Genomic DNA, 11,380 nt, shown 5'->3' with positions numbered 1-11,380 from the left:
CAAAAAGAAACACTAACACGGATGCAGAAATGGCTGGTTCAGTCCTTTTCAGCTTCTGAAAGCTCACTGAATGTAAAGAAAGCAGAATCCATTAATATTTACCATTGCAGAACAATCCTGTTAGTGATGATGAACAGATGTTCCCCTGTTTTACATGAAGCTACCCCTCTGGATAGAACAGCAGCCATTTGTTTTATCTCAAATTACTACCATACAACTTGCTTCAGATTAAGTGTTTATTAAAATTAAAAATCACAGAAATACAATAGAAACTATTTACATATTTAGCTGACAGGCTGCTTAAACTGCACAGTTTGACTGAAGGAAGCCAATGGAAAAGAAAAGCAATGAATATTTATGCTGTTGAACTTCAACTGCAGGCATACTGAGGCTTTATCGAAAGGGATTTAGCTTCTGCAGAGTACCGTTGCCTAAATAATTGGGCTGAGGGGTGGCAAAGATCTACCAGGTTTCAGCTGTAAGAACCAGTGTCCCTTGGGGAGCATGGGGGGGGGGGGGCAGGGGTGAGGAAAAAAAAGAATAATCTATGGTGTAGTTACATTGCAACTGCACTAGCTCAGCTGTTTGCAATTTGATGGAACAATTCTATATGTGCCGCTTAGGAAACTGCATTCACTTTTATGAATTAGATTTCTATACTGAGCAACAAACCTATAGTGTCACTGCACTGTAACTTGATATCCCATTGCATATTTCCACAAATTGGTTTTGATAGTGCTAGGGCTAGTTTTAGCTTTAAAATAGATTTGAGGTTAGCTGATTAAAGCAGCAAAAATGTAAGGAATATGCTTCAATAATCACAGATGATAAAAAATGTAAGATGAATATATTTTCACTGAGCAGTCTCAACAACTGCAACAAAAGTATTAACTTCCTTCAAAATCCTGTGCTTTACCATGGACTTCAGGGGGTGACTTTGGCCTTGTGGGAACGTGAAGGCTGGATACAGAGCTAGGTGTGCTGTTGCTTCTGCCATTGGGTGTGGTCATATTGCACTTCTGCTTCTGTGATGGCTGTGCGATGTGTTGAAAATGATTTTTAATTTGAGTAATACAGCAGTAATGCAGAATTATCTTCAGTGTAAATAATTACTTACATACATAACCCTTCCTTAAAGGAAATTATGACACAATTTAGAAAGTCTTACAAGAGGTAACAGTACTCCCACTACTACTGTGAAATAAGGAGGATATAAAAATGATTTTTGCAATATACTGTATTTCAAATAAGATTAAGAACATCACTATATCTTACATCTGTAAGTTCTCCTTCATGGCTTTCTTTTGAAAACAGCTGTTCATGCATCCTCTCACCCCTTTTATAAAGGTCTCTGTGTAATGTATTCCATGACTTAGATCCTAAGAAGTCATCGTCAAACTGTACCAGTGCGTGATCGCTTTCCTCCTCCCTCCCCACCCCACAAAGCCTGCTTGGTTCGGGATGTTTCTGTGGATGCAAAACACAGAGCATTTAAGGAGAACTTCAATCTTTAGAGGAACTGTTCTAACCAAATAAAACCATGATTATTTCTCTGCAGAAGTATGCTTCCCTTCCGCATTTCAGTTTCCACACTCAGTTAAGACATCCAAACTTGAAGTAATTGGTTTGACCAGTCTGTTCAAATAATAGTCTGTGCCAATGATCCATGTCAACAGAAAAAATGTTCTTTGTTCTATGGCTGTTGTTGATACTGCCCTTCTGTGGCTGTGTAGAAGTCATCAAGCACACTCTGTAGATAATCAAATGTTGGCCTCTCTTCTGCTTTGTCTTTCCAGCATGTTTTCATGATATCGTAAAGCTCAGCTGGACAGGTTTCCATGCGTGGCATTCGATACCCACGCTGCAGAGCAACCATCACATCTGAATTGCTCATACCTTCAACAGAAAAAGGACGTTTTGATCAAATAATGATCTCAATTCTGAAAGAAATTTTTTATTTACTTTGCTCTAAGCATCTTCACCCAATACTATAAGACTATTACTACTTAAAGGTAGCTACTACTATGAGATCAATAAACAAGGCTGAGCAGTGTTCTGGAAGTGAGAGACTTGCTTTGAAAATCCTAGGGGAATATTTCTGTTTCCCCAGTTGAGTGTAGCAACCTCTTTAGTGCCAAGTCTAACAAGACTGGGAGGGTAGATCATAATTCTTGTCTCCAGAACCAGCTCTGTTTGGTTCCTTTGACCAGTCCTGCCATGTTTATTCTGCTTCCAGCATTGGTGAGATTCACAGCAAAAGCCTTTGTCTCAGCTGCAGAGCTTCTAACCTGCTTGCTGTGGACCCCATCCGTACTGAGACAGGGAGCAGCCTGCCTGTTTGCCCACGCTCCCAGTCACCCTGCCCAATGTAGTAACACACTTTCAGATTTTCTTCCACATCAGCTTTTGTGTAAGTGCTGCTGATTGCAAGATTAATGTTGTCACTCACGATATTGTTACTTGTAGCAGGCAATTTCCCCTCCCTTCTTCCTCATCCTATTCCTATTGTGCAAAACCATCTTGCCAGCTGTGCAGTGCTTTGCTTTGTTTCCCTGTTACGGTTTTCTTCCAGAGAATAAGAACTCTAATTAATTAGCAGAAGTGCATTCTGACATGCCAACTAACGTCACGTGAGAGAGGCCTCCCCTGGACTCCATCCTCCTCCTCTCTCCCCTACCTCCCTTTTTAAATCCTGGAGAGATTGGTTCACTGAACGATTTCGACACCTATTCTCGGAAGGTCAGCTATATGGCAGGGCCAACAAAAAGGCTCACCACTTCCTACCCAGAAACCTGCCTTTTAGCTTGTCGCTTCCTCTGCAAATCCTATGCATCCCAGTGGGTAACTGTGCCAGGATTACCTTCTCCGGGACAGACTCTGAGCTTTCTGTACTCCTGTGAATGCTGTTTCTCCTGATGACTGGGCACATGGGAAGCACCTGTGCTTCAGCCTAGATATTTGCTACTGCCAGTGAAGACTCTCCCTCTGTCGAGAAGGGTATGCCAGAACCCACAGCCACTGGCTGCTCCGCAGGCTAAGCGTTCCAGGTGCTGCAGGGCTGCCTAGGTCTACAAGTTCTCATGGTTTTTCTCAGGCAACTCAGCTTCCAGTGAGGTGCGTGTGTGAAGCTCACTGCTCCTGCTTATGCCAGTTCCCCATAAGTCTGGGGAGATCAGATACGCTCTGCTGAGAGGAGGCAGGACAGGTCCTGCTCCGCACAAGGTCGGCAGTGGAGGTGCAGATGCGGTGCTCCCCCAAGTGCAGCTCTGTTGCTGCATCTTTGTGCATGTTATCTGCCTACTAAAGCTATGATTTAAGCCACTTGGCAGGTAAGAACACATTTGAATTACAAACAAATTACAGCTTTATCCAGTATAACTACTTTCATTATTCAAGAAAGATGCCTATACTTCATAGAGTTGACTTCAGTTCAAGCCTTGGAGTCTGGGTCTGGATCAGAGTGCTTACTTTGGGCACATCTTTTGTATTTTTAGTTCCGGTTTGGAAGGAGGAGTGAAGTTTTTCTGAGCTAACATTGCACATGTGCGTAGAAAAACAGTATTTTGAAGGTAGCAGTGGAATGGCATGTTGTCACAGAATAAGGAATTACTGCTATATAAAGACAGAATAAATATAGGAAGTAAGCTGATGAAGAATTTTACAGAGAACAGTGACTGCTTGAGCTTAAAGAAATGGATTGTATGTAATGTATGCAATAACACAGTTATTCATATTATGCAAAGTCTTAGCAAACTGTGTGTAACGCATGAGGACTGCTACTACTGGGTTGCACAGAACGGGGCTGATTCTCTGGGTTTAAGTACTTTATAGGATTGTGATTAGATCTAGTGTCCGCAAGACTGATTGTTAATATCCTGAATGCCAAGGACAAAGCCGGTGTTTCAGCTAACTTGCAGGAAAACTATCTATCTGTTAAAAATAGTTTAAAAATAGTTTAAAAATTTTTGTCTTGTGAACTTTATTTATCAGTATTCCATAGTAAATACAATGTCATGAACATACTGGCATATGTTTTGGGTTTTATTTAAAACAGAAAGGCTTACCTGTCTGCCCCACAGTCCATGCAGTATTCTCAAAATAGCTACTTTTTAAACTTTTCCTTTTTTTTATTTTTAATTTTCCTTTTGGCTAGAGAATTACCTGTCTCATCAAAACTATATCCTAATCAGTTAAAGAAATATATTCCACGTGCACATCTGTTACACTTACACCCTCTTAAATGCTAGCAAAGGACATTAGCTCTAAAGGTTTGTTACATGTCTGTTAATTTACACGGGGTTCTACCTCCACTGTGAGCACAGCGGTACGGAGGAAGAATCCCACCATACAGAAAGTGGCATATCTTGTGAAGAGCAGCTGACATAATTGGAATCACAGAATGGTGGGCGTTGGAAGGGGCGAATGCAAGTATGGATCTTGCCAGTACTCAACATACTATATAATCACCTGGAAATCAGTTTTAACAACCAATTCAACTTACTTATTTGCCCAGAGATTCAGATACTTGTTTCTGAAACTATAGTCCCACTAACTGCTTTGAGTTTCTCTGGAAGAGAAACAGCTGTTGGAATTTAAGAACAAAGGTCACAACAGCCCCAAGTTTCTTGGCTGGAAATGCTTCCTACCAAGTTGCCTGCCTAGATTTTCTTCTCAGGTATTAACTACTTGCCAATTTCAACTTGAACTATTTCATATGCAGCTTTATGCTGAATACTGTCTAGTTGCTGGAGCCGGTTAATAATCGGAAATAATATTTTGAAGCATTCCTGTTAGAATTGAAAAATCAATTTACTGATTCTCTCCAGTGGCTGCTTATTACAACCTATCACTGGTTACTCTTGCCGTGCTGGGGTAATTTGCCCAAACCTCTCACATCTCTTCATGAAAAGTAATTTGGTCACCCATTTAATTTTGCCATCCTTCTGATATTCAGTATCATCTTTCAGTCTATTCAGGCTATTTCAATTTATACTTCCATTTAAAATAGACGTATATCCCTCTTCCATTTTAATCCAAGCAATGCCTGCAAACTATTACAATCTTCCAGTATGCAGTCAAGAAGCTTTCCCTTCTAATTGCTGGTTGACAGGTGAATCCACAAGGTATGGGCCTATTTATGGTGCTCATAAAAATGCTCCCATATGAAAAAAAAAAAATTGCCCAGACTTCCCCTAGAAGAGAGATTTTCCCACAGTAGAACAGCAGTACAGTGTCTGCTGCGCAGATCGATTTTTTTCCTTAAAATAAAAATACAATATGTTTTATGGAGGCAAAGAGAGAGCAGTCTTCGCTGCAGACTTAAGCATTGGATTGGGTTTTGTATTTCTGTAGTGATGGTTTCCAGGCAAGCTCATAGGTTTGCTCACGGAAGGACAATTTTCAAGGCATCTAGAAATAACTTTGTGAGCCCAGCTCAACTGTCGGGATACATAGGCATGTGCTAACGGGGAAAAAAGTATCCTGACTGTGGGAAGAAGCATGCATTATTCGGCTGCATACAGCTCCCATCTGATCTTTCCTGGGGACATGAGCAGTGTTTAGAATAGCTTTGGGAGGACCTGCAACTCAGTCACATATTTTATAGCTCTTACCTAAAAACCAACCCAGATCATATGTTTAAACACTTAGCTGTGCAAGCAGCCCTATCATCTCTTGAAATTTAAGGGGGCTACCCTTGAGCTTACGTGCTTTCCTGGTCTGGAGCCTTACCGAACAACGAGAACGTCTGGTTTGGCTCTACCTCTTGCATGGAAAGTTGATATATTCTTCCATAGTATAGTGTAAAGCCGGCCACCATCACCCCTTCCCCGCTGCCTGAGTCTAGCGGGAGGTCCCGTCTCCCTGTGCCCGGAGGTGTTGCGCCTACTGTCGTTTCAGGACCTGGGACACGGGTCACCCAGATCTGCCCCTTTGACACCTCTGGCAGTTCAGGATGCAGAATTCCAGCTGCTCAGGAAGTGGTGGTGAAAATATTTTACTCTGTTTAAACAGCAAGAGCTGCTGCACTGGAAGCGCTGGGAAAGCTTTGCTTGGATGAAATATCTGTTCTCCCTTTACTGCCTGTAAACTGCAGCATCCTAAGGGTTCTTCTCCATCTGGTCACTCCATCTATGAGATGTGCAGTACAGGTGAATATGGCTGTACTTTCCCCGTTTGCCCACAAAATCAGAGAATTAAGGTTAATTTTCCGTAACCCCAGTAAGCTTAAAGGAATGCGGTCTGCTACCCTGAGTTAATCAGCTATGCCTGACATGTGACAATTGTGTGTGAGAAAATATCCTTCATACAAGTTGCTTCTGTGTGCTGGAAAAGTTAATATGTATTCTGTTTAACAGAAAGAAAAACGAAATGTAAAGCACACAACCCTTTCACAGCCACTTAATGCAGCTATGACTGATGTACTCCCCTGTGGTCTCATACCTGAACCGTACGGCACAATGAAGAGTCAGTATTCCTAGCGGTACATCAGCGCTGCTTTAGGGGCTGCTGTCATATTTGTTTAGATTAGCTAACGCTGACAAATTATTACAGCCTATTTGCTTGTGAAAACACACTTTCTTAGTACTTTCACATATTACAATATTAAAAACCCCAGCAGCTGACATAGCACCATTAGAGACTGAGCTGCTGACCATAAAGCCACGATCTGTGACAATTCGGCATTTGCTGCAGTTGTAACACCTTTTGAATATGTAAAAATGACTACTTGTTCATGGTGCCATTAGTCTGTTTGCTAAAATTTACCTCAGAGAGGCACGTGGTTTATGCATATGGTGACTATAAGTTTTCAATGCAATAACATTACCTGCAAGACATTTTCCAAATCACTGCTGTCACTGCTCTCGGATGCCAGCTCTTTCCCTGCGTATTTTCTTTGCTTTTTAACACCAAAGTATAAATACAGAGTAATGGTATAAACACACGCCCGTACCTGGATAAGGAATCTTTCCATATGTAACAATTTCATACAGGAGAATCCCAAATGACCACACATCAGATTTTATTGTGAAAGATCCATAGTTAATTGCCTCTGGTGCTGTCCATTTAATAGGGAATTTTGCACCTGAAAAGAAGTACAGCCTCAATCAGTCAAAGGCAAATTCAAACACTCAACGTCAAGTCACTGAAAGGTCTTAAACGACTTGCCTATGATACCCCTAAATTGGCAAAGTTACCAGCAACTCCTGTCCAAGAGTTAGCAGCAGAGATGTGCTGCAAGATGCGTGTTGCCACACTGCATGTCCTGTGTCAGAGGTGCAAATAAGATGCCGCAAGTTACATGGCACCTTTTGACTCTAAGGGTTGGTGAATTTCTGCTAAAACCAGTCACCATCTTCCGTTCTGCCCAGTGGCCAGGCAACAATCTTACAGTTCCCATCAGCTGGAACTTTGCAAGACTTCAACTAACTTTTACTATTTTAAAGAAAGTCAGTCTACCTTCCGCATACACTTTGACACATAAAATCCCATATAAAAGCAAATTCCTTCCAGTTAAATAAGAAAAGTTCAAGCAGCCTTCATAGGGAATATACGTTAGCTGTTCAGACAACAAAGACTAATATAGGCAGATTCTCTCTATGCCCTTTTTAGTCTGCTCTATCATTCTGGCACAAAACACCAGGTAAGCTAGGAAACTTTTCTGAACGGCAGAAAACCCATCCAAGAAATTCAGCATAAAGAACATATAACCTGAAAGGTTCACTTAATCAACATAAAATGTGCAGAGCTAGCTAAAAAACACAGGTATGGGTTCTGTACCTCTGAAAACTGCTTAATCGGACCCTTCCCTCTGATCTGTTGTATTACTGTTACCCTGTAACTGCTGAAAAGCTCATCTTCCTTTAATCTCAACTGTAGTGCCTCGTTCTCTTTCTTCCTCGTACCTTAGTTCTTCCCCTCTCGTCCTACATTACCACAGTTTCCACCCAGACTGTGGGAAAATGTGAGGTAGCGTCTTTAAAATGAGAGGGTGAAAGCCAGCCAACAAACCTGCTCAGAAAAGGTACCCTAACGCAATCTGCGCACGGAAGCATAAATAAAAACTTCTCACTACAGCAAATTGACTACACGCTTCTTGACAGCATTAGCAAAACCGACATGGCGAAACCCAGACAAATTTCTTTAACGGTGTGATTTCCCCTCTTGCCAGTCCTGCCCCTGCTGCGATGTTACCTCCTGTCCGTGTGCTGAACAGGGACATGGACCCAGCCTTCCCGACACGTAGCTGAACATGCAAATCAGTGCTGCGGCTCTTAAAGCAGCTTCAAAAGATAACCGGTTCTGCTAAAAGTTTTCTTGTTACCAGCAACTACACCTGCTAGGGCTCCTTCCTTTCCCAAAGTGAAAGGAGGCGTATATGGCGCTTAAAGATGTGAAGAGAAAATAAGATCATATTTTCTTGGCATTTAATTCAGGGGGATGGAAGCTGTGGGTGTGCAATTAATTTGTTCAGTTTAGAAAATTTTGTGTGCAGTTAAGTACTCTCAATTTTCTTTGCTCTTCAAATTTATTTAAAACTAACTTTTCAAAAAGCCTGGGGAGCAAGGAAAGGTTATCTGTTTCCTTATCCTTTTTAAGAGTTGTTGGCGTTAGAACGCTTCCTCTAGGATGTTGTTATGGCACTGTCTGGCCTTGTGACCATATTGTCGTTAGATACAGCCTCACAGAGGTTGAAGTTTTAACGACAAAAATAAAAATACCTACCTTCCCTTGCTGTATATTCGTTGTCTTCGATGACTCTTGCTAGTCCAAAATCAGCAATTTTGCACATCAGTAAGTCCGAAACCAGAACATTCGCTGCCCTCAAATCTCGATGGATATAATTTTTTCTTTCTATGTATGCCATCCCTTCTGCAATCTGTAACAAAAGACCCCGACTATTTTGATATTTCAACACCACACAACACCACCAGCAGATCTGAGCTCTCTGTTCTTTCAGTGTATGAGCAAAGCCGCATCCATTTATTCATTGCCAGCATCTCTGGAGCAATTTTTAGATGGAAGCAAGGAAAGGGTGATTGCCATGGAAAACGTATGTGTAGATCCAGTCATGCAAAACTATCCTTACAGTAGCAGCTTCAAAAGAATTGTTTGGGTGACTAACAGCTGGCAGGATTAGAGATATTTATTAGAGACATTTCCTGAAACAAAGCCTTAATTAAAATGTTCCTAAGATTTCTACTGAAATATTCTCTTCCCCAAATTATTACCAGTTTATTTTCAAAATACGAAGAAAATGGAAGGAATTAGTAAGTTAAACAAGATACACATGTTCTTTTAAAGATTGATGAAGCAACAGCGCAGAGACAGTTAAAAAAAAAACCCAGCAACTTTCTATTTACCCAGTATAGGCCTGGACAATCAGGAAACAATTACTAAGATAGGGCAAACAACTTTATTTTCTTCAACAACATGTACCCGTTCATACATGAGGAGTGTTTGGCAACAGCCAGCTCTCAGATACTATCACAAGTAAATTTAATTCGTATTTCAGCAGCCCAAATTAATTTCCAAACCAAATTAAAGATGATTAATGTCCTCAAAATATGTACTGGGGATGATTTTTTCCCAGACTAACTTTTTTTTTTCCCCCGCTAAAGAAAAACATTTTACTTGTCAGAAAAAAAGAAACTGAAAGAATAGTTTCTAAAGTCAGAGCAACAAAACTGATGTGTAGATCGTATTCTGTCCAAAAGTTTAACAGGAGCTAGGGAAAAAAAGAAAAATAAACCCAGTGCCTGTGAGCTGTCAGTTTTTCTCTCCCTGTGAGACTGCGGTGATGGGCCATTCCCAGGCAAGGCCCACGGTCCAACCTGTGCCACAGGTACTTCTCCAGGCTGCCTGCGGGTGGGTAACAGCTGGCTCTGGGCCAGGTGGCTTGGGGAGTGCACAAGCTCTCAGATTTGCTAATGAAGCAGCAGCAAAGCAGTAGGGTCCTTTTCAGGTGCCAGCTCCCCGCACACACATACACAGGCTCTCTCCACCTCAAGAAAAGACAAGTGCACGGATCCCTTGTCAGCACCGGCGTTGCTCCTTTAGCCGTGCGATAAGGCAGGCAGGAGCACCTGACCAAATTTTAAGGAAACATTAACATGAGTTCTTCTTACCCATTTTTAAAAAGGCCCCGTGTGGTACTGCAAAGGCACACACTGACACCACTTACAACACAAAACCACACGGTCTTTGTTCCTCTTTTTCGGTTTAGTCAATGGAAAAATAGAGACACTTGCCCTCCCACCTCCTTCCACTGTGAACCCCTTCTTACAATGCAATATATTCTTCAGAGCAGAGCGTTACGTTGCCTTGTACAACACAGGGGGGTTCTGGTTTAGAAAGAAACTCTGATGATGAAGAGAATGAAGAACACCTGCATTTCACATTTTCTAGAAATAAGTAAGATGTTTTATAATGGAGGAAGCAGCTACTAGTGAATAATTGCCACAGAGAGTCTCACTAGACACGTACAGACAAAATAGAAGAGTAGCATTTGATCAGAGTCTGCTCTGCCTGTCTCTCCTCCCCATGCGATTACTTGGATTTGGGGACGAAGGAGAGATGAAAGGGAAGGTCTTGCTGTAAGATCAATGCTGAGATTGGACTGGTCAGCTTGGCAGATATGACCAAAATGAAAACATTAGGTCCAAAACATCAACCATCACAAAGGAATCATCTTTCCTCCTACTTCCCTGCACAGATTTAACATTTGGGCAAACTGCTGGTGGCTGGGGAATGAAGAACCACTTCATGAGAGAGACATTCGTAACAGCAATATTTAGTTTCCAACCCCAACCAAGCAAAGCCATTGGAAAGACCATTTTATTTCCTCTTACTTGTGCCAGACTCACTTAAGTCATCATCTGATTAGTCACAAATGAAGAATGTGACATCAAATGATCCATTATGTTTTCAGTAAATAAAAACTACATTTCTGTGAAGTTCCAGGGCAATGGTTTTGACTGCATTGAATCAGAGAAATTCAAAGAAGCGACGTATGTGCAAGCATTTGGGCATGCAGAAAATTCCCAAGTAGGAAAAGAATAATAAGCAAGGAATTTTGAATGGGAGAAGGAGGGGAAACACAGCAACTGGACAACTGAATTCATACATCTGGTCGCGTTAAACCTTTGCTTGTGGGAAAAGAAAAGAAAAAAAAACGAGGATTTTTTTATCAAGGAAATGGGTGCCAGAGCCCATGTGATAACCCTTTATGATAATTGTTGGGTTTTCATTGCCAAATGATATGTTAAAGGTAGAGAAATTCATGTGAACAAAAGAAAATTAAAGCCTTTTCCCCCCTCTTTTAATGATCATTGGTACCTGTCAAGACTGTTCACCTACATGTAACTACTACTAAGGAGCG

The 11,380-nt window shown here is 41.4% G+C and overlaps 1 protein-coding gene across 8 annotated transcripts in view; it reads right to left on the bottom strand.

Moving 5' to 3' along the window:
- Positions 1-222: 222 nt before the first annotated feature.
- The window catches only part of LYN (LYN proto-oncogene, Src family tyrosine kinase), a 55,118-nt gene continuing 43,960 nt past the window's right edge, over positions 223-11,380 (bottom strand). For all 8 annotated transcript variants that reach the window (XM_075085044.1, XM_075085041.1, XM_075085037.1 and 5 more), the window contains exons 11-13: positions 8,725-8,878; positions 6,953-7,084; positions 223-1,896 (exon numbers count right to left, since the gene is read on the bottom strand). In XM_075085044.1, the coding sequence (XP_074941145.1) occupies positions 1,694-1,896; positions 6,953-7,084; positions 8,725-8,878 (489 nt within the window). In that variant the 3' untranslated portion in view covers positions 223-1,693. The remainder of the gene's footprint in view (positions 1,897-6,952; positions 7,085-8,724; positions 8,879-11,380) is intronic.

The sequence above is a fragment of the Phalacrocorax aristotelis genome, chromosome 2, assembly GCF_949628215.1.
Source record: "Phalacrocorax aristotelis chromosome 2, bGulAri2.1, whole genome shotgun sequence".
In the NCBI taxonomy this organism is placed as follows: domain Eukaryota; kingdom Metazoa; phylum Chordata; class Aves; order Suliformes; family Phalacrocoracidae; genus Phalacrocorax; species Phalacrocorax aristotelis.
The sequence above is the reverse complement of the archived record's forward strand: the minus strand, read 5'-3'. Positions and strand labels throughout refer to the sequence as shown.